The sequence below is a fragment of the Ahaetulla prasina genome, chromosome 13 (genome assembly GCF_028640845.1).
Source record: "Ahaetulla prasina isolate Xishuangbanna chromosome 13, ASM2864084v1, whole genome shotgun sequence".
Taxonomy (NCBI): domain Eukaryota; kingdom Metazoa; phylum Chordata; class Lepidosauria; order Squamata; family Colubridae; genus Ahaetulla; species Ahaetulla prasina.
In genome coordinates this window covers 10,274,549-10,297,762 of record NC_080551.1, presented here as the reverse complement: position 1 = coordinate 10,297,762, position 23,214 = coordinate 10,274,549, and the positions used below count along the sequence as shown (strand labels likewise).

Genomic DNA, 23,214 nt, shown 5'->3' with positions numbered 1-23,214 from the left:
TTGTGCTCAGAGAAGGTTGCCTTGTGGTTCAGAATTCTGCCTATCAAATTTTTTATGATGTAAAAAAGATGTGAAGACTCTAGAGAGAGTGCAGAGAAGAACAACAAAGAGGATTAGGGGACTGGAGGCTAAAACATATGAAGAACGGTTGCAGGAACTGGGTATGTCTAGTTTAACAAAAAGAAGGACAAGGGGTGACATGATAGCAGTCTTCCAATATCTCAGGGGTTGCCACAAAGAAGAGGGAGTCAGGCTGCTCACCAAAGCACCTGAGGGTAGAACAAGAAGCAATGGGTGGAAACTGATCAAGGAAAGAAGCAACTTAGAACTAAGGAGAAATTTCCTGACAGTTAGAACAATTGATCAGTGGAACAACTTGCCTCCAGAAATTGTGAATGCTCCAACACTGGAAATTTTTAAGAAAATATTGGATAACCATTTGTCTGAAATGATATAGGGATTCCTGCCTGAGCGGGGGTTGGACTAGAAGACCTCCAAGGTCCCTTCCAACTCTGTTATTCTCCTCTAAATTCCAAAAGGTAGAATTTGAATCATAACTGAAAACATTAAGCAGGGAAGTATGTTTTTTTTCCCCCACTTACATTTTAAGTGGCAAAGTTAGTAGGCCGTCGCTCCCCTGATCGCCAGCAGGTTAAGTGGGTGAAATTTTTTTTAGCCGGAGGGAATGTGGATATTAGCACATCAAAGCTGAATAAACATTAAGTTGAGGTTTGACTTCCTGTGCTTTGGCTAGTTTCGTAATTGAAGGGTTATTGTGTCATTCCCCATTCCCGTGTTTATTAACTCTCCCTGTTAGGTTTGGAGAAGGAATGAGAGAGATTGTTTTAATGGGATAATGAATGACTTTGCTTTGCAAAAGGCAGCTGTAAAAATGAGACAGACTGTTTTTCTATTAATCTTTGCTAATCTGCCTGGTTCTATATTAGACCCTTGAGAGACAGGACTAACTGGAGTTCACCAAGTCTGCATTATTACTATTAATCTTCTCATCGTTTCTATCACCCATCTCCTCTCACTTATGACTGCATAACTTGTTGTTTGTATCCTGACGATCTATACTGATTGTTTCCTAGTATGATTTGATTGCTCATTTGTTCCCTATGACTATCATTAAGTGTTGCACCTTATGATTCTTGACAAATGTATATTTTCTTTTTATGTACACTAAGAGCTTATGCACCAAAGTGTGTCCAATCACACTTGGCCAATAAAGTATTCTATTCTATTCTATTCTATTCTATTCTATTCTATTCTAAAAAACATACAAAATGAATTAACAAAGTTAGAGGCATTTATTTAACTCCATCTAAACAAGGGTTTCTAAGGCAGAAAACCAGCTTAAAGCGCCTATCTAAGCTTGTGAACACTGAGGGCATAAGGAGATACCAGTGGATAGCATTGCTCAGCCCAAAAATGCAAAATGAATTAACTAAGTCAGAGGCATTTTTTTTAACTCCATTTAAACATGGAGGTAAAAGACCAACTTAAACCACAGAGAGCTTGGATCAATTACTCACTGAGCTTGCCAAGCTCATGGTTCCATGAAACCTGGAAAGCCCATGGATCTCCAGATTTCCAAACATGGATCTCCTAGAGGCCAAGCTAAACATAATGTTAACATGTCATTATCTTTCTCCTACTTTCTTCTTCCTTTTAAGCAGCAACTACTTACAGGGAAGGGTGTAGCTAGCTGTTTATAATGAAATGTCCTGGACAAATCCAGTATTATGGGATTGCTCTCTAGAATGTTTTATAACTCCTATGGGTTCTCGATAGAGTTTTTGTTGAAAAGAATCTAAATAAAAATTTCCTGCTCTGTGACATTATTGCAATTGGAAGAATAATTATTTTTGGCATCCATATGCAAGCTCTACTGAATTTGTCCAAATCTAAACCATTGCCAATAAGAAAAGCCAGTGGCCCTGTAACCTCATGAAGGTGTCAGTTCTTTTCCATGACAAACTGTCTTGCCATAGCTCTTCTTCTCAATGGAGCCTTTCTCTCTCTCTTTTTTTTTCTTTCCTTCCTTCCTTCCTTCCTTCCTTCCTCCCTCCCTTCCTTCCTCCCTCCCTCCCTCCCTCCCTCCCTCCCTCCCTCCCTCCAGGAATGGTGGCAATTCAGGAAGTAGGACTGTTTGAGTCTAGTTTCATTTGATGTGAGATAGAATAGAATAGAATAGAATAGAATAGAATAGAATAGAATAGAATAGAATAGAATAGAATAGAATAGAATTCTTTATTGGCCAAGTGTGATTGGACACACAAGGAATTTGTCTTTGGTGTATATGCTCTCAGTGTACATAAAAGACAAGATACATTCTTCAAGAATCATAAGGTACAACAACAATGATACTCATAGGGAACGAATAAGCAATCAAATCATACTAGGAAACAGTCAATATCAATATAAATCGTAAGGATACAAGCAACAAGGTTACAGTCATGCAGTCATAAGTGGGAGGAGATGGGTGATGGGAACCATGAGAAGATTAATAGTAATGCAGACTTAGTGAATTGTTTGACAGTGTTTCATAGTTTCATATGATGTGAGATGGAGGGGTGTGTGCAGACTGTATGGAAAGTGCCCTGGGGTTTTAAAACTTCATTTAAAACCAAAAACAATGAATTGGTTCATTAATGGAAGTGGTGGGGGTGGAGAATGGGGGTTGGGAGGTGGAGCAAGAGACAGAGGTAAAAGGGCAAACATTAAACAGCGAGCATCCTGTAGTGACCAACCCAAGATACATACATGTATACATGAGAGAGAGTAAAGAGCTTTCATTGGTAAAATAAGAAATGTAATGCCATTATGAATGAGGCACTGTGGTTCTGGCGAAGGAGGAGGAGGAGGGAGGAGAAGAAGATGAAGAAGAAGAAGAAGAAGAAGAAGAAGAAGAAGAAGAAGAAGAAGAAGAAGAAGAAGAAGAAGAAGAAGAAGAAGAAGAAGAAGAAGAAGAAGAAGAAGAAGAATGGGAGGAGGAGGAGGAGGAGGAGGAGGAGGAGGAGGAGGAGGAGGAGGAGGAGGAGGAGGAGAAGGAGAAGAAGAAATATCTTATTCTCTGAGAATAGACTTCTACCCAGTCAAAGCCAAGATTTATCTGCAATTTTTCGATTTGGCTAATCTGTTTCGCACTATTTCACGTCATCGCATTACTCAGCTGAATTTCATCAGGAGTTCCACTGTACCTACCTCCAGATGCTGTAAGGAAACACCTGATAGTTGACTGAATGGATTCTATGGGATTTATTCATAAAAGCCTTGAGTGAGCTTTTCCATACTCTACCTAGCCCAGTCCCTTAATCACTAAAATGCACGTGTTTTCCCAGAGCACAGAATACCTGTGAAGGCCATTTTTATCCCACTGTGGATCTGAAATTGCAAACTGCTGTTCAGCGTTCCTGAAACCTGTCAAAGAGAGGCCTCTGCCTTGGATTTGGCTTCCTAATTAGGAGAGTGTTGCTAATAGCAAGAGGATTTTCTTACCATCTCTCTGCGTTTGTGAGTGGGGGGGGGAAGAAGAGGATAAAGTAGCTGCCTTCTTTCTAATATGTCAATTAAAACCAGCCCAAGTTGGTGTTTTATATGACAATGCCCCCCAAACTCTACACATTGTGCTTTCATAAAACAGAAGGTAAAGGTGTATTATGGGTATCGCCTCAGGAGCGTATGATTTTGCATCAGTGGTGGATTTTGGATTATGATACTACCGGTTTGCCCCATGCGCGCAAGCTCGCTTCGTGTGCATTCACGTCCGGTTCATGCGGACGTGAATGCACACGAAGCGAGCTTGCGCGCATGGGGCAAACTGATTAATTGTTCTAACTGTCAGTAATTTCTCCTTAATTCTAAGTTGCTTCTCTCCTTGAGAAGTTTCCACCCACTGCTTCTTATCTTGCCTCAGGTGCTTTGGAGAATAGCTGGACTCCCTCTTCTTTGTGGCAGCTCCTGAGATATTGAAACCCTGCTATCATGTCTCCTCTAGTCCTTCTTTTCATTAAACTAGACATACCTAGTTCCTGCAACCATTCTTCATATGTTTGAGCCTCCAGTCCCCTAATCATCTTGGTTGCTCTTCTCTGCACTCTTTCTAGAGTCTCAACATCTTTTCTCCATCGTGGCGACTAAAACTGAATGCAATATTCCAAGTGTGGCCTTACCAAGGCATTATAAAGTGGTATTAACACTTCACGTGATCTTGATTCTATCCCTCTGTTTATGCAGCCCAGAACTGTGTTGGCTTTTTTAGCAGCTGCTGCACACTGCTGGCTCATATCTAAATGGTTGTCCACTAGGACTCCAAGATCCCTCTCACAGTTACTACTATTGAGCAAGGTACCACATATACGGTACCTGTGCATTTTGTTTTGTTTTTTGCCTAAATGTAGAACCTAATCACATCCTTCTTTTCATTAGACTAGACATACCCACTGCCTGTGACCGTTCTTCGTATTTTTTTTTAAAATTAAAATAAAAAAAATAAAAAACTCAGACAAAGCGAGCAATACATGAGTATATATGTATTTTTTTTTAATTGAATGTATTGAATGTATGTATTTTTTGAAGGATAGTAGCAACAGCATGCCTGCAATCATGCTATTGCTACTATCCTTGTAAAAATACAGTCACTATATTTGGAATAAAGAATCTTGGGCATCATTGGAAGTCCTTCCACAGGAAGGCAAAAAACATGAACCTAAGCATCCATGCGATACGATTTCTCATTAAAAAAAAAACTGGACAGTTTCCCATGCTCATCAAAAGGGTATCTGTGTTTTATTGCCTTCTTTGGGAGAAAAACACGGTGATGGGAAAAAAGAACAGCTCTTAAATAGTTGCCTCAACTGTTTTCCACTCCTCCTGAATAGGAACTGGTCCCCAGGCCACCTCTGTTGTGGGAGCAACGTTTCTTACAAATAAATAGATTCCTTGTCTTTCGGTAGGAGAGAAAAAAAGGGGGGGGTTTAAAAGACCCAAATAAGGTCCTAATTAAAATCGAAATGCTGCCTTTGAGTTGGTTTTGTCTTTTGCATGGAATTGCATGTATGCCTTGGGGCGGGGGGTGGGGGGTGGAGAAAATGACTTTTAGATGCTGCCTTTTGCTGCACAGAGTCACCTAGGAAACTGTTTGAAATGTGGACCAAGAGAGAGATCTTGAAAGCAAGAGAGGAAGGCTAATTTGTGGTACAACATTTTCAGTCCCAGGAGACATTTCTTCATATATCAGAAAGGAGAAGCTGAAAGCTTGCGTGTGCTATTGTACTTGTTGGTTAATAAGTGTATCTTTCAACGTTGGTTTTTTTTTTATTTCTCCAAAAGGATCTAGTTATGTTGCAGCTTGTTTAGTTATGACAGTGATGGGCTTCCCAAAGTCTTTGCATGAATCTTTACAGTAGTGGCCAAAATTGTGGAAACCTTTTGGGAAAAGTGTATTTTTTAAAACTAGCTAATAACACCACTCTTTTTTTTTTTTTGAGTAGTCCCAGAGGTGGGTTTCAGCAGTTCTGACCAGTTCTGGAGAACCAGTAGTGGAAATTTTGAGTAGTTTGGAGAACCGGTAGTAAAAATTCTGCCTGGCCCCGCCCCCATCTATTCTCTGCCTCCCGAGTCCCAGCTGATCGGGGAGGAAATGGAGATGTTGCAGTATCTTTCCCCTGGAGTGGGGAGGGAATGGGGATTTTACAGTATCCTTCCCCTGCCATGCCCATCAAGCCACGCCCACCAAGCCATGCTACACCCACCAAGCCACACCCACAGAACCAGTAATAAAAAAGTTTGAAACCCACCACTGAGTAGTACCATAAAATTATATATCAATGAAAAGATAATTGAATCAATAATGTAATGCAATAACTTTTATGAAGGATTTGCTATTAGAATAGCAGTTACAGTATAAAGAAGAAAAGTGAAACATGCAGAAAAAATGAGATATAAAAAAATTATCATCGTATCGATAATACTTAGTTGGGCAACTTTTAGCATGAATGTTTTAACCTTATAATGTCTTCCCATGGAGTGAACCAAATTTTTAGTTCTGCAGCTGTTATCATGTTACCAAGATTGAATGATTGCTTCTATTAACTAGGTTTTATTGCTGGGTCGCTTCTGACTAACAAGTTTTTTTAATCGGCTCCATTGATTTTTAATTGGGTTAAGATCTGGTCTATTCCCAGGTCATTCCAGCAATGGAATATGATTATCTTGGAACTCCAAAAAAAAAAAGTAGTGTTATTAACCATCAAACCTCAAAAATACACTTTTCCCAAAATGTTTCCACGATTTAGGCCACTACTGTATATTGATTTTTTAAAAAATTATCTCCTTTAAGATGTGGCTTTCAGATGTCACAGAGATCAGGTGCAAAGCAAAATGTATTTCTCATCCAGTTTTATGTCGTATAGCTCATTTAAGTTTCCATACATAGAATAATAAGAATTGGAAGGGACCTTGGAGGCTTTCTAGTCCAGGGGTCTCCAACCTTGGCAACTTTAAGTCTGGTGGACTTCAACTCCCAGAATCCCCCAGCCCAACCTTGGCAACTTTAAGCCTGGTGGACTTCAACTCCCAGAATCCCCCAGCCCAACCTTGGCAACTTTAAGCCTGGTGGACTTCAACTCCCAGAATCCCCCAGCCCAACCTTGGCAACTTTAAGCCTGGTGGACTTCAACTCCCAGAATCCCCCAGCCAGCAAAGCTGGCTGGGGAATTCTGCAAGTTGAAGTCCACCAGGCTTAAAATTGCCAAGGTTGGAGACCCCTGTTCTAGTCCAACCCTTTGCTCAAGCAGGAAACCCTATATATATATCCTATGCAGCACCTGAGATATGGTTACTCCAGAAATTGGGAGATGTATTTGCCCTAATGGGAAGCAGAATATGTGTGGGATGCCTCAAATAGTTCTGTGCACTGATTTTACTTACTACATCACCAAAAGCCCAAAACATAAAAAATATCTTTGGGGACATTATCATGTTGTTATCACCTCTTATAAGCCTTAAAAAAAGGCATTGGCAGAGGCAAAAATATAATTCCAAGGTTATGACTGACCTTGTACCATCCCTGCTCCTGTGGATTTTCTTTTTAAAAATAGCCACTTATTTGGCTACTTCTCTGTGAATATGAATTTTGATCCATTATTCCAAGAAAATACTTCCTTTTTGCTTTTTTTTTTTTTAAATGTTGCCCATCAATTTAATGACAGGTTTCCATTTGCTAAAATGATTTAATTCTGTTTAACCTCACGATTTCCTTTCTTGTCTTGTGTTAAATCTTTTTTTAAAAAGTTTTTTTATTTTTTAATCTTTTAAAATACAAACATTCCATCTTTCCTTGAACAATGATTTGTCATCTGAGTTTGAATAGCTCTGTGTGCCAACTTTCAACATTGACAGCATCATTCACTTAATATCTGGTCGTAAAATTATAGTTTTTAAGATTTATCTTGTGTTAAATCTTCCTCTTGGTACACAAGAACCTGCCGTCTGTCAGAAATTGTCTGCTGCTTGGGTGTGGGTAAGACTAGAGGACCTACAATAACTCTGTTATAACAATCTCAAAACAAAATGTTTGGTGTCCTCTTTGAAATGCATAATTTCAATTTTGTAATTCCTGGTAGGTAGGTAAGTAAATAGAGATGAGAGAGAAAGAGAGAGAGAGAGAGAGAGAGAGAGGGATGAAATGATGAATGGACAGGAAAATCCATTCAGATGATCATGATGATAAATCTTAGCTGTAAAATATGAGTAGATGAAAATAACAAACAAGACTACAATTGTTAAGAAAAACTATGCAAACACATAAAAGAAGAGTGATATATAAAACAGAGGCACTATATAAACAGCAACAAATGTAGCAAAACACAAAATTTAATTAAATTGCCATAAGGCAAAAAGAGAAAATACTAAAAGCAGTAACACAAATAACTAGTATCTGTTATTCTAATATCTAACATTAGATCTAATATTCTAATATCTAATATTAGATCTAATATTCTAATATTCTAATATTAGATCTAATATTCTAATATCTAATATTAGATCTAATATCAATCTCATCTGTTTGGGCTCTACAGCCCATTTAACAAGAAAAAAAAACACGAGATATTCAGAGAAGATAAGCTAAGACAGATCTAAATGTCCTGCGAATTGTCTGAAAATACTGTATTATAAAAATGCAAACAGTTTACAGGCGATCTTTGACTTACAACAGTTCATTTGGTAACCATTCAAAAGTACGATGGCACTGAAAAACGTGATTTCTGGTCTTATTTCAGATTCACAACTGTTGCAGTATCCCCATATTCATGAGATCAAACTTTGGACGCTTGGCAACTGACTCGTACTTACGACAGTTGCTGTGTTCCAGGGTCACGTGATGTCCGTTTGCGACCTTCTGACAAGCAAAGTCAATGGGGAAGCCAGATTCACTTAACAACTGTGTTACTAACATATCAACTGCAGTGTTTCACTTAACAACTGTGGCAAGAAAGGTCGTGAAACGGGGGCAAACCTCCCTTAACAAATCTTTCACTTAGCAACAGAAACGTTTGGCTCCATGGCGGTTGTACGTTGAGGATCACCTGTGCTATACTGGCCTTGATGGAGCATGTTCTTATTTTCTTCAGGCATTGCTTACCTTGGAGGAATCTGCAGCTTGAAGAGGAAGTGTGTCCTTGCAGAAGACAACGGACTCAACCTGGCCTTCACTATTGCTCATGAACTGGGACACAAGTAAGAGCCAGCGCTGGCATTTGCAGTATTGTTTGAGTCGGTACTAGCATTAGAGACCTTGAGAAGGAGTGTGCATTATCCTGGCCAAAGCAAACATCAAGCTGGCAGGCCGCCATTTTGTAATCTGTTTATTTCGTAATTTATGACGAATGTAATATACTTGTCCCAGGGTAACGTTGCCAATCTGGATTGTTCAGCAAGACCAGAGGTTTAGTCTTCTGAGCTTTCGGATTTGTGCTGGAGCCCATCCGCAGAGAACTTCTCTGTACTGGAATGTGTGCTTTGGGCTATTCTATGCATAATATTTATGTGCCGCCTGATTGTGTGTGGCTTTTTAGTTGTTTTGGAGTGTTGACGGCTGGCTATTATGTCATTGGCTATTGTTTCCTTGTGCTGCCAAGCTCTTGGCTTCTAAGTACCTGATTAAAAGGTAAAGGTAAAGGTTCCCCTCGCACATATGTGCTAGTCATTCCTGACTCTAGGCGGCGGTGCTCATCTCCATTTCAAAGCCGAAGAGCCGGCGCTGTCCAAAGACGTCTCTGTGGTCATGTGGCCGGCATGACTCAACGCCAAAGGCACACGGAATGCTGTTCCCTTCCCACTGAAGTGTTCCCTATTTTTCTACTTGCATTTTTTTTATGTTCTTTCGAACTGCTAGGTTGGCAGAAGCTGGGACAAGGAACAGGAGCTTATCCCGTTACGCGGCACTAGGGATTCGAACTGCTGAACTGCCAACCTTTCGATCGACAAGCTCAGCGTCTTAGCCACTGAGACACCGTGTATCTGACTAGCTAGTGGTAAATCAGCACTCCTGTTGACTGACAAGGGGCCCTGTTTCCCAAGCTTCAATCATTTCCCTGGAATCTTTGTACCTGCTTGGCCAACAGTTATAAATGAAGGTTACATGTTATACATGTTCCAGGATAACATAGTCAATCTGGGTGGGTCACCAGGACCAGAAGATTAACCTTACGAGCTTGTGCTGGAATCTATTCTTGGTGAACTTCTCTCTACCAAAATGTGAGCTATTCTATGTATAGTGTTTATAGGATACCTAATTGGGTAAAGTTTCATATTTATTGGTTGATTGGGGTGTTGATGGCCGTCGATTGGCTGTTGTTTCCTTCTGCTGCCAAGTCCTTTTTTTTTTCTTTTTAAATTTCATTTCAAAGACATTTGACATTTATTTGCTACCCATCTTGTTATCCAATGACTGGGTGGCTTACCACATCAAAATATTTAAAAAAAAAAATGCAAACCACCAATTATAAAAATAATGCAGCAGATAAAACCATTAACAAGCCTTTGCTTATTCCTTTTTTTTTTTTTTACCAAGGTGAACACTGGGGGCATCTTGAAAATTTTCTTTTTAGGGGAAACGTTTTAAATGATGCCACAAGATTTTCCATGAGATTAGTAAGGTTTCATAAAAGCGCCTTTGTGTTTATGCTTAATGGATAGTCTGTGAATCATTCATAAAGAAGTCTTCATTTTGGGGATAATTGATGGGTGCCGGTTACTCCTTTTAGTATTCAAAATAACTGTTTGGAGAAGAGGATGGATGTTGATTCTGGAGCCAACGATTAGTCATTGAGATTTTGGAACCAAATATGAAAATAATAGCATCTCCAAATACAAAAACCCAGGCATGCTGATTATAGAGCTAGTATGATTATTATAAATTATATTTTTGTTTTCCTAGATGTGGATTCAATGATTCCAAGCACAAAAGTAAGAACTGGTGATTATAGGTGCCTTGATGCTTTGGGTAGATCAGGGGTCAGCAACCTGTGGCTCTGGAGCTGCATGTGGCTCTTTCATCCCTCTGCTGCGGCTCCCTGTCACCGGTCGGCTCCAGAATTGACGAAGCTTTCGGTTAGGACGGGTATAGGAAAAAGGACGCTGCGCTAGGAGGAGATTCTATGGTGGGGGAACCGGACCTCCGGTCGGCTCCAGAATTGAACGGGGGCTTCCGGTTAGGATCTTTGTGGCTCTTTGAGCGTTTAAGGTTGCTGACTCCTGGGGTAGATTAATCAGATAGTCGGTATATATTTATTATATTTTAAAGCCACCCGATTCCCAAAGAGATTCTGGGTGGCTTTTATGAAAGACCTACAGTATGTAACCTTCTCAGGTTGTTTTTTTTTTGAGATTTACAGGGAGGTCCAAGAAATAATTAGGGCCCCACCGTGATCTGACAAGATGAAAAGAAAGATTTTCTGTCTTTGACACCAAAAAGATACCTGAGCCAAACCAGGGGTTGTTTGAACAGAAGTGAATGATGAGAAGCAGCTTTATGCCAAGCTGTTGAATCAATTTTCAGCCTTAAGAGCACACTAATCTTTGGACTGCTGAAGTGGGGAAACCATTGTCTAATGATGAAAGGAAACGATGCTTACTCATTAGCTTCCCCAGCTTCTGAGGACTTTCTTATTTACCTTGCAAACATTTATTTTTAGTTCTCTTGGCTTCGCTGAAGAATTACCATATTTTTTGGACTATAAGGCACGCCTGGCTAGAAGATGCACTGAAATTTAGAAGAGAAAAACAAGAAAAAACGGTTTTGGTCTACCTTTTTGGGGGTCTTTTTCAGTCTTTTTTGGCTTGGTTCCTGGGCTTTTTTCAGCCTCTTTTCAAGGCTTTTTTTGGCCTGTTTTGAGGCTTTTGTTTGGCCCATTTTTTCAAAAAAAAAACCAGGCCAAAAAAGCCTCAAAAACAGGCTGAAAAAAGCCCGAAAAATGGGCCGAAAAAAGTCTCAGAAATAGCCCCCAAAGTCCCCAAAATGGGCCCAAAAAAGCCTTAAAAACAGCCCGAAAAAGCCTCGAAAACAGGCCAAAAAAAGCCTTGAAAATGGGCCAAAAAAAAAGGCCTGAGAAAGGCTGAAGAAAGGCCCGAAAACAGGGTATCAAAAAATGGCTGGTGGGTTAGCGGGGCTTCGGCAATATTTGAAAATGCACAGACATTTTCACCCCCTTTTGGGAGACAAAAAAGTGCATTTTATAATCCGAAAAATACAATAAATTGAAATTTAGCATGGACTCCTGCAATTTATTTATTTTTTATTCATAAACATTTTGAATACATTGTATTGTCAAGGTATATCATTTACAAAAGAAAAACAAAGAGAGAACAAAAAGATATTAATATATATACTGGTAACAATAGTAATAATGTAACAGAATAGTTTGGGCTAAATTTTTCTTTATATTAGCTTATTTATAATTCTGTTAATTATACTGGCATATTTATAATTATAAACCATCTTTATATTTAATTCATACATAGCAATAATCTTTCTTCATCTAATTTCTGCCTCTTATCTCTAACCTCTCATAAAATCTATTCCATATCAAGTAACATTCTGTCTTCTTTGTCTTTTATTTTTAAAGTCAATCTGTCCATCTCTGCACAGTCTAATATTTTCCGAATTTCATCCTCATCTGATGGAGTGTTTTCTTTTTTTCCAGTATTCCATCCCTCCTGCAATTTAATCTGCTATCTCTGGTCTGTTCTTCCCGATTCTTCTTTTCTGCTCATGAATAATCAGAAGTGAATAATTTTCTAGCATAGGAGTTTGAAGTACTGTGTTTCCCCAAAAATAAGCCCTCCCCAAAAATATTTAAACACATGTGCAGCTGGTTCCTGCCATTTCCTCTGGTTAGGGTTAGGGAGACAAAGTTGGAAATCAAGAGGAGCTCCGTCTTGCTCCACACACCCCAAAATAATAAGACTTCCCCAAAAATAAGGCCAAGCGCTTATTTCAGGGTTCAAAATATATAAGACAGGGTCTTATTTTTGGGGAAACGTGGTAGATATGCCTCTCTTTTGTTATTTTAGTTGATCACTTTGGCACCGATTCGTCACTGGCTGAGTAGGTGATCTTGACGACTGTTTAGGGAATTTGTTTCTGGATGTTTGGTCTTGCTCAATTCTGTAGGAACACAGAGCAAGCTTGAGCAAAAGCGGGCTCCAGCACTTAGAAGGCCTGGACCAAATTACATCCCCCAAGACAACCTCACTGTGGAAGAGGGAGATGATAGACGTGGGCATCCAAGCTTGATCTTCTCAATTCCCCAAACAGGAAGTAAAACAAAACTGCAATTATCCAGATGTGTGAAGTACAGAGACTTGCCTGTAATGTACATTACAAGCTGTTATGCTTCGCAAGGGATCCTGCAACAGCCCTGGATAATTGAGAAGGAGAGTCCATTATCCCGGCCACAAGAAACAACAAGCTGGCAGCCCTCCATTTCTTCTCTTTAGGTTTCGTAGGCACTGGTTTTCCTCAGCTCAGGCTGAAACACGGATGGTAAGCCAAAGAACAGAGTAGGTCAGAAGGAGAATTCCCTCCCCCTCCCCCCCGCTTTTTTGGGGAATGTCATCATGACAATCAAGTGATTGTTGGTTTCTTCTTTCGTTCTCTTGTTTTCTCAAGGGGATTATTACGGATGACAGTTCATGCTCACAGGTGGCCCTTCTTGCATTTAAAACAAATAAATAAACCTTCTTTTCATTCTAATTTCAACATGGGCGACATGCAGCTGTCCTTACTGTGATGTGACAGTTGCGGGTGTAGTTTGAAATATAGTTTGAAACATTGAAAAATGACTTGAACATTGGGCGCTAACTAACAAAATGAAATTCAACAGTGAAAAAAGTAAGGTTCTACATTTAGGCAAAAAAAAAAATGCACAGGTACCGGATATGTGGTACCTTGCTCAATAGTAGTAACTGTGAGAGGGATCTTGGAGTCCTAGTGGAAAACCATTTAGATATGAGCCAGCCGTGTGAAGCAGCTGCCAAAAAAGCCAACACAGTTCTGGGCTGCATAAACAGAGGGATAGAATCAAGATCATGTGAAGTGTTAGTGCCACTTTATAATGCCTTGGTAAGGCCACACTTGGAATATTGCATTTAGTTTTGGTCACCACGATGTAAAAAAGATGCTGAGACTCTAGAGAGTGCAGAGAAGAGCAACCAAGATGATTAGGGGACTGGAGGCTAAAACATATGAAGAATGGTTGCAGGAATTGGGTATGTCTAGTTTAATGAAAAGAAGGACTAGAGGAGACATGATAGCAGTGTTCCAATATCTCGGGGGCTGCCACAAAGAAGGAGTCAAGCTATTCTCTAAAGCACCTGAGGGTAGAACAAGAAGCAATGGGTGGAAACTAATCAAGGAGAGAAGCAACCTGGAACTAAGGAGAAATTTCCTGACAGTTAGAACAATTAATCAGTGAAACGGCCTGCCTCCAGAAGTTGTGAATGCTCAAACACTGGAAATTTTAAAGAAAATGTTGGATAGTCATTTGTCTGAAATGATGTAGAGTTTCCTGCCTGGGCAGGGGGTTGGACTAGAAGTCCTCCAAGGTCGCTTCCAACTCTGTTATTATATTATATTATTATATTATATATCCATTTTTCAGGGGTGGGCTTCAAAAATTTTGGCAAGGGGTTCTCTGCCCCAGTTGCTGGGTGGGCACAGCCTAGTTGGCCTCCTGCACCACGGCAGGGAGGGCATTTTTGCCCTCCCCGGGCTCCAGAGGCTTTTCTCGAGTCTCCGGAAGGGCGAAAACGGCTTCCCTAGGCTCCGGAGGCCCTTTGGAGGCTGGAAGGCCTTCCCAAACTTCCAGCAGATCCATTTTTCACCCTCCCCAAGCCTCCGCACTTGCCCAGTACTTACCTGCATCCAAAATGGGCCATGTAGGGACTTCTGGGAGGGGTGGAGTAGGTGGGGCAGGGCAGGGCCAGCCAGGAGTGGGATTTGGGGGTTCTCCGAACTGCCCAAAATCTTAGCTAGAGGTTCTCCCGAATCCCTGCGAACCCCCAGCAGCCCCACCCCTGCCCTTTTTCTGTTTTGCGGAACATTTCCTATTTATATGCCAACTTAGGCAGTTAAAATCCATATGTATGCTGTGAGCTTAGAAAGTCTATCCCTGTAGCACCAGTTGAAGTAATCTATTCTCCAGTCTCTTACATTTGCCACGTGGTTCCTTCTGTCAGATCTGCTTATATCTCCTCCAATTCCTCTTTTGAAGAACACCTTCTTAATGTTGTAATTTCATCATGGGTGAGATGCAACTCTCCTTACTGATGTGCCCAGTCACAGGTGTAGTTGTTCTGACCTAGGCTTCCCCAGCAGCACAAAGCCGAGTCCTCGTCCCAATAAATCCCTTTTATTTAATTTATAGTGAATTCCTCTCCAGCAAAGTCTTTCCTCTCCCACAGTCCTTCAAGATCGTTCACAATTACCAACCTTTATCAGGCTTGGATAGTGGCCAGGCCGATATCTTCCAGATGCCCACAATATTTGGCAAGAATGCAGTAATGAACTAATTGTCTCCTGCAAACTCCACTCCCCTTTTGCTCTTTTATTCCCTCTGGAGGGGCCATATATCATCCACCTGTGGCCTTACTCCCAAGTCGACCCTTGTTCTTTAGCCTGCAGTACTGCATCCTAACCCCCACGGCTCCTAAAGTTAACCGACAAGAATAATGTCTTGGTGTCTCAGTTTTTGAGTAAAGCTTGTTTATTTCCTACAAGTTCCTTCTTGATTTCTTGAGTCCATCTCTGTTGGTGCTAAAATGTCCCAACACTCAGTCCAGCTCATGGGGGTGTTTTTTATCCCCTGCATTTCACTATCCAACGGAAAGAATATTTTAAGTCATCTTACTCTCTTCCCCTCTGCTATGATTTTCTGGCATTTCTGTTCTACATCCACAGTGGAAATTTTTGTTGTTGTTGTGCTTTTAATTATTCATTATTCTACCCGTAGATAATTGAAAACATATTTTTCAGAGCTCATTTGGGCTCAGCCTGACAACAGTCAAAATGAACTTTTGGGAGATTTTTCTTTTTACCATGCAGCTTCATACTTTGCGGTGATTTTTCATAAAGTATCCCGAATTGTCTTTCGGATGAGGGAAATTCTGCTGGATTTATTTCAGGTTACCTAGAAATGAGGAGGCACTTTCTGACAGTGAGAACAATCAACCAATGGAACCGTTTGCCTTCGAAAGTTGTGGGAGCTTTTGACCACATATATCTATTTTCCGACTCCTTAAAAAAAAAACTTTCTTCTCAAGGTCTCCAGGGTATGGTCAAAGAGTCAAGATAGTATCTGCAACATTGTGATTGATTCCATCTGTTTTTTGGTTTGTTATTGTTTGTTTGCTGATACACAACAGATTTGTGACGCAGATTTAAAAAAAAAAAACAACTAACAACAGATGAAGCTTTGGCTGCATAAAGTTGAGTCCAAATTCTTGACTTCGGTGACCATACCCTGCAAACACCAATGTTTATTCTTTGAGTTCAGTGATATTCAGAGATAGTTTTAACTTCTTAACTTTAAGATGAACATTTCCAGATGCATTATCTATTCTCAGTTCTAGTTAAACCGTAACGCTAGTACAATATTTTTTTCTGGATGTGGATGGAAAGGATACCCTTCCAAATGGAACAACAGCTCCCCATAAAACAAAACCCTTGGGCAGCATCAGAGGCCTCTGTTCCTTGGAAACATCCAGCAGAATTTCCAAGAAAGTGAAGAGTTTCAGGAGAAAACTTTTCCAGGAGAGCTTCTTCATATCCCTAAGTCTTAATCAGTCTATTTCATTGTTTCTTTTCCTGGGGGCATAACACAGATCTGTTGTGGTCCGCCAGCAGCCTGTGGACCTGGCAGCGGAGTCAGACAGTGAGGAGTCTGGGGAGGACAATGAGCCAGTCCTGGAGTCAGGGGAATGCTCAGATGAGGGCTCTGCGTCGGAGGCAGAGATGGGGCCAGGGCCATCTGAGAGCGGTGCGCGGACTCCGGAGCCTCCAGAGGCAGACAGCAGAGAGGCAGAGGAACAGGAGGAGCCTGTTTCTAGTGCACGCATGCGAAGAGCTGCCAGAAGGCAAGAGCAGCTAAAGCAAAAAGGACGACTCAGGAGTAAGGCCAGGAGATGATTGGCCCCTCCAATAAGGCTTAAAAGAGCAGCAACGAGCCATTGGGTTCTTTGTAGAAAAGTAACTTTGATTTCCGAGCTTCTTGTCAGTGTTTCTTGAACTTTGTGGAGTTTTTGCCAAGAAAAGCCTTTGGCAGATTTGCCAAAGACATCAAAGGTTGGTGGTAAGGAAGACGGACCGGTTACTAAGGGTTTTGTTTTGGACGAAGCTGAGAATGAATTAATTCTCAGCTATTTTAATAAAATAAGTTTGTGGAGGACTGAATTGTGTTTAGTAATTACTACTTGGGCCTTGGATTTACTCACATACGTATCGGCTCTCCACTCACGTAAACTAGGGAATGACCCTAATGGTTTGAGAACATGTATTTTCTTACCAGGGATGTTATTGTACACTATTAATGTCAGTACTGTTTTTTAATATATTGTAAACAGTGATGTCTATTGCTGGTCTATGTCTATAATAAAGTTCTATTCTATTCTATTCTATTCTCAGTAAATGGAGAAAGAATCTTTTGAGACAAATTTGTTCTGATCCACAAATAAAGATCCAGCTGCTCAGGCACAGCTGCCCTTCTGTTTGGTCCTTGTTAGACTATGGAACAACAAGGGAATCTATAGTAGATTGTCGTAAATAATTGACACATTTATTCTCATCTAATCCTGTTCCTTTTTGGCTCTTAGGCTTTCTTTCTTCAAGAAGAAATACACCCAGAACAGAGATAGCTATAAAACTGTCCATCTTTATGAAAACCAGAATTTCAGTTTTTACTAATTTTGCATCCAGATTTATAGGCACTGTCATTTATCCAGTTAGCATAATTAGCATCTTTCTGATCCACCTCAGTGTTGCCTTCACTCAATTATAAATCAATCCCATCATATTTCTGTCTTGTTTGTTTTTCTTTTTAAACAGAGCTAGACAATTTGCCTTTAGTTTTGGGCAAAACCTTCATATACTCCAGTGCAAATTGTAACGTTGTTCAGCCAAGAATTCCAATACAAAATTTGGGGAAGCATGAGAAGAAGAAGAGGAAGACGGGGAGGAGGAGGAGGAGGAGGAGGGGAGGAGGAGAAGAAGAGGAGGAGGGGAGGAAGAGGAAGAGGAGAGGGGAGGAGGAGGAGGAGAAGAAGAGGAAGAGGAGGAGGGGAAGGAGGGGAGGAGGAGAAAAAGAAGAGGAAGAGGAGGAGGGGAAGGAGGGGAGGAGGAGAAGAAGAAGAGGAAGAGGAGGAGGGGAAGGAGGGGAGGAGGAGAAGAAGAGGAGGAGGAGGGGAAGGGGAAGGAGGGGAGGAGGAGAAGGAGGAAGAGGAGAAGAAGGAAGAAGGAAGGAGGAAGAGGAGGAGGAAGGAGAAGGAGAAGGAGAAGGAGAAGAAGAAGAAGAAGAAGAAGAAGAAGAAGAAGAAGAAGAAGAAGAAGAAGAAGAAGAAGAAGAAGAAGAAGAAGAAGAAGAAGAAGAAGACTTGGATTCCAATTCAGTCAGCCACTCGGGAAGTGATGCTGGAAGCCATGAAAATGTGGATGAAATGAAACACTCTTCCCAAAGACTGCACAGCAAGGATTCATAGCCTCCTTGGACTTGCGTCATTGGTTGAAAGAGTTGATCGCTCGCCGAGGTCACTGTAGGTTGAACCAGAATCTTTCTGGCACAAAATAGTGGTTGGTTTTGCCAGCTCATTGTAGGCTGGCTATTTAACGTGTCTTTGGTTTACTCAGCAGAATGAACTTGAGTAGGGACAGACTGCTGAGCCACAAAACTGCTGATTGAACGAAGATGACTGTTGGCTGCTGTTCTGCCCAAGTTTCAGCACAGTTAAGAGTTTTCCAGGCAATGCTAGTGTGTCAAAGTAAAACTCTGCAAGATGCACTTAAAACAAAGGTTGCTTAGCTGGCACGGAGGCAAGCTGTCATTTCCCTGAAAGTGTGAGAGCAGTGTTTCTCAACCTTGGCAGCTTGAAGATGGGTGGACTTCAATTCCCAGAATTCTGAGAGTTGAAGTCCACCCATCTTCAAATCTCAAAAGTTGAGAAACACTGAATAGAATAGAATAGAATTCTTTATTGGCCAAGTGTGACTGGACACACAAGGAATTTGTCTTGGTACATATGCTCTCAGTGTAGATAAAAGAAGATATTCGTTCATCAAGAATCATCAAGGTACAACACTTATTGATAGTCATAGGCTACAAATAAGCAATCAGGAAACAATCAATATCAATATAAATCGTAAGGATACAAGCAACAAAGTTACAGTCATACAGTCGTAAGTGGGAGGGGATGGGTGATGATGGGAACGATGAGAAGATTAATAGTAGTGCAGATTTAGTAAATAGTTTGACAGTGTTGAGGGAATTATTTGTTTAGCAGAGTGATGGCCTTCGGGGAAAAACTGTTCTTGGGTCTAGTTGTTCTGGTGTGCAGTGCTCTATAGCGTCGTTTTGAGGGTAGGAGTTGAAACAGTTTATGTCCAGGATGCGAGGGGTCTGTAAATATTTTCATGGCCCTCTTTTTGACTCGTGCAGTATACAGGTCCTCAACGGAAGGCAGGTTGGTAGCCATTGTTTTTTCTGCAGTTCTAATGATCCTCTGAAGTCTGTGTCTGTCTTGTTGGGTTGCAGAACCAAACTAGACAGTTATAGAGGTACAGATGACAGGCTCAATAATTCCTCTGTAGAAACACTGGATTAGAGAAATGCTTAAGGAGTTGGTTGAGGAAATTAAACTGATAGATTCTAGATTGGTGGGTTCTAGAGAAGCAGTTGAATAAAGTGTGCAAGAGAAACCACTCAGGTAAATAGCGATGAAAAGGAAGGAAACCAATCAAGAATTGACAGGATGCAGGACAGAACTCAAGGCACTTCTTCACCTCTGTCAATTTTCTGTTTTATGCCTGCCAATATAGGCAGCCTTTTGCCACTGAAGTGAATAATAAGGGTGTGTTTAAATGGTGGGTTTCAAGGAGAATAGATGAACTCTGTGATTCTGAAAGAAACGGGGTTGTTATCAGTGCCAGACAAAACATCTGTCTTGCTAAAAGCCCATAATTTGGAGTTATCCTTTGTTATAGTTTTTGGGACAAATGCTTCCTAGTTTTGCAGGCAAGAACATATGAGATGGTGGTAGTATCTTTTTCCATCTTGGCAATTTGAAGGTTTTAGACTTCAACTTAAAATTGTCAAGACTAGATTCTTTCAAAAAGAACTCACAGTTCCATTCAGCGTGTAGGATGGAGTCTACTCATTTCAGAAGTCCCAATTGTATCTCTCAGTTGCAAAATAGTTTTGCAGACCTTAAGTCCTTATAGAACATAGAATCCGTAAGGCTAAAAGGGTCCTAAGAGATCTTCCTGCTCAAGCAGGAGACCCTACACCAGGGGTCAGCAACCCGCGGCTCTGGAGCCGCATTTGGCTCCTTTATCCCTCTGCTGCGGCTCCCTGTTGCTGGTCGTATCCACAATTGATAGGGCTTTCGGTTAGGACAGGTATAGGAAAAAGGATTCCGCGCTAGGAGAAGACTCTATGATGGTGGTGGTGGGAACCAGACTTCTGGTCGGCATAGGAAAAAGGACTCCGCACTAGGAGGAGACTCTATGGTGGAGGAACCAGACCTCCGGTCAGCTCCAGAATTGAATGGGAGGCTTCCGGTTAGGATCTTTGTGGCTCTTTGAGTATTTAAGGTTGCCGGCTCCTGCCCTACACCATTCTGGATAAATGACTGTCCAATCTATTTTTGAAAACCTCCAGTGATGGAGCACCCACAACTCCAGGAGACAAGCCAGCCCACTGATTAATTGTCTTAACTATCAATAAATTTCTCCTTAATTCTGGTTGGGTCTCTCCTTGATTAGTTTCCATTCATTGCTTCTTGTCCGACGCTCATGTGCTTTAGGTCAACCCCCTCTTCTCTGTGACCAACCCTCAAATATTGGAAGACTGCCATCTTAGATGAAAGTAAAAAATGTGTAGGGTGGAAAGGAACTTCTGGCTAATTCAGAAACAGAAATAAAACAGCCCAGGAGGCCGATCAGGAACTAAACAAGCCCAACAACCTCCCCAGACTGAGACAAGTCTAGATGATATAAGACAGCGGTTCTCAACCTGTGGGTCGCGACCCCGTTGGGGGTCAAATAACAATTTGCCAGGAGTCGCCTAAGACCATCAGAAATATGGGAAGTATACTTGCGAGTCGAAGAATCGTGCTCCAATGGTTGACTTCACAAGCCAGCTGCAGGCTCTTCAAATCGCTAGCCGAATTCGGTTTCAGGCGCAATGAATTAAAAAAGAGAGAAATCTTTGCTCTGATGTCTCCCTCTCAAGCCAGCTGCAATCACTCCCAATTGCTAGCCTAATCTGGCTTCAGGTATGATAAACTTAATAGGGGAGGAGTCTCCGCTTTAATGCCTCTGTCCTCAAGGCAATCGCAAGCAGTTCAGATCGCTAGCCAATACGGCTTCAGGCACGATAAATTCAAAACGAAAATAATTTTACGGTTGGGGTCACCGCATCGTGGGGAATTTATTAAAGGGGTCACAGCACTATAAAGGTTGAGAACCACTGATATAAGAGGTCTTCAATTTCCAGAACCTACAGTAGTGGCCAAAATTGTGGAAACCTTTTGGGAAAAGTGAGGTTTGAGGTTTGATGGCTAATAACACCACTTTTTTTTCTTTTTTTGGAGTTTCAAAATAATTATATTCCACTGCTGGAATTGGCCCAGACCTTAACCCAATTGAAAATGTAAGGAGCCAACTAAGGAAACTTGTTTGTCAGAAGCGACCCAGCAATAAAACCCAGTTAATAGAAGCAATCCTTCAATCTTGGTTTCATATGATAACAGCTGCAGAACTAAAAGACTTGGTTCACTCCATGGGAAGACATTGTAAGGCCGTAATTCATGCTAAAGGTGACCCAACTAAGTATTAACTGACATGGTGATCATTTTTGTATATCTCGTTTTTTTCTATGGTGGTCATTTTTGTATCTCATTTTTTCTATGTGTTTCACTTTTCTTTTTTATACTGTAACTGCTATTCTAATAGCAAACCCTTCATAAAAGTTATTGCTTTACATTCTTGATTCAATTATCTTTCCATTGATATATAATTTTAGGGTACCACTTCCAGTGGTGGGATTCAGCCATTTCGCACCACTTCGGGAGAACCGGTTGTTAACTTTCTGAGCACTTTGGTGAACTGGTTGTTGGAAGAAATCATTAGGGCAGAGAACCGGTTGTTAAATGACTTGAATCCCACCACTGACCACTTCCCCCCCAAAAAGTGGTGTTATTAGCTAGTTTTAATTTTACACTTTTCCCAAAAGGTTTCCACAATTTTGGCCACTACTGTACCTAAAAAAAGTTAAGGGTTGATGTAACTGGACCCTAACTTCAAGAAGGCCTCCTAAATCCAAATCTCTGCTTCCAATGACGAGAGTGAGAGCTGAAATTTGAAGCATGTCGGGCCGCAAACAATGCTTTGTTTCAATCCAGCTAATTTAGAAAGCCAGGCTGCTAATATTGGGATGTGGCGAGGCTAATCTAAAGGTCTTCATCCTGCTTGCCAATCCCTTTTAGCTTTTGCAAAGCGAAATCCGAAGAGAGTTCTGTCAACTGATCCTGAATGAGCTTCTCGGCTCCCTGCCGTGAAGTCCAAATTCAAGTCCCTGGTTATAAAGGTTCATCCATGGGTACCTGAAGATTTGCTGCCTAGGCTAAGTGGAATAGTTTTAACATGCTGAATCAGTTCAGCCACTGGCTTCTTTCCCGTTAATGCTGCTTCAGTGTGAAACACCCGTAAAAATTCCGAACGTTTAGCTCCACCGAGGACAAGAAAAATGAGTCAAAAAGATGTGATATGACTAGAAGGGGTTTTCTGATTTGGAAGAAAATCTGCCAAGTTCCATCCATATCTCAGGATATATCCTAGATATATTAAGGGATGTGGTAGCTCAGTGGCTAGGACGCTGATCTTGTCGATCAGAAGGTGTGGAGATGGAGTGACTTGTCCCAGCTTCTGCCAACCTAGCAGTTCGAAAGCACGTAAGAAATGCAAGTAGAAAAATAAGGACCACCTTTGGTGGGAAGGTAACAGTGTTCCGTGCGCCTTTGGCATTGAGTCATGCCAGCCATATGACCACAGAGACGTCTTCAGACAGCGCTGGCTGTTCAGCTTTGAAATGGAAATGAGCATCGCCCCCCTATAGCCGGGAACAATTAGCATGCTTGTGCGTGGGAATCTTTACCTTTACTTTATCCTACAGCAGGGGTCTCCAACTGTGGCAACTTTAAGCCTGGAGGACTTCAACTTCCAGAATTCCCCAGCCAGCTGTCCTAGAGAACATTGCAGCTCTTTATCTGTCTTCCTTCAAAGCTTTATTGTAGCTTTATTTTAAGCTGTAGCTTTTGAGTTGTTGTTTTCCCCCCCCCAAATTTTATTTTAGGCACATTGAGCAAAAGGAAAAAAAAAAAAGTAGAATGTTTCCAAACAGCCAACCATAAATGTTTTATTGGGATGGGAAAATGGCT

The 23,214-nt window shown here is 41.1% G+C and overlaps 1 protein-coding gene across 1 annotated transcript in view; it reads left to right on the top strand.

Annotated features, from left to right (window-relative positions):
- ADAMTS17 (ADAM metallopeptidase with thrombospondin type 1 motif 17) overlaps nucleotides 1-23,214 on the top strand; it is a 196,237-nt gene that overhangs the window by 88,559 nt on the left and 84,464 nt on the right. The window contains exon 8 of the mRNA XM_058156831.1: nucleotides 8,640-8,745. Coding sequence (XP_058012814.1) covers nucleotides 8,640-8,745 — 106 coding nt within the window. The remainder of the gene's footprint in view (nucleotides 1-8,639; nucleotides 8,746-23,214) is intronic.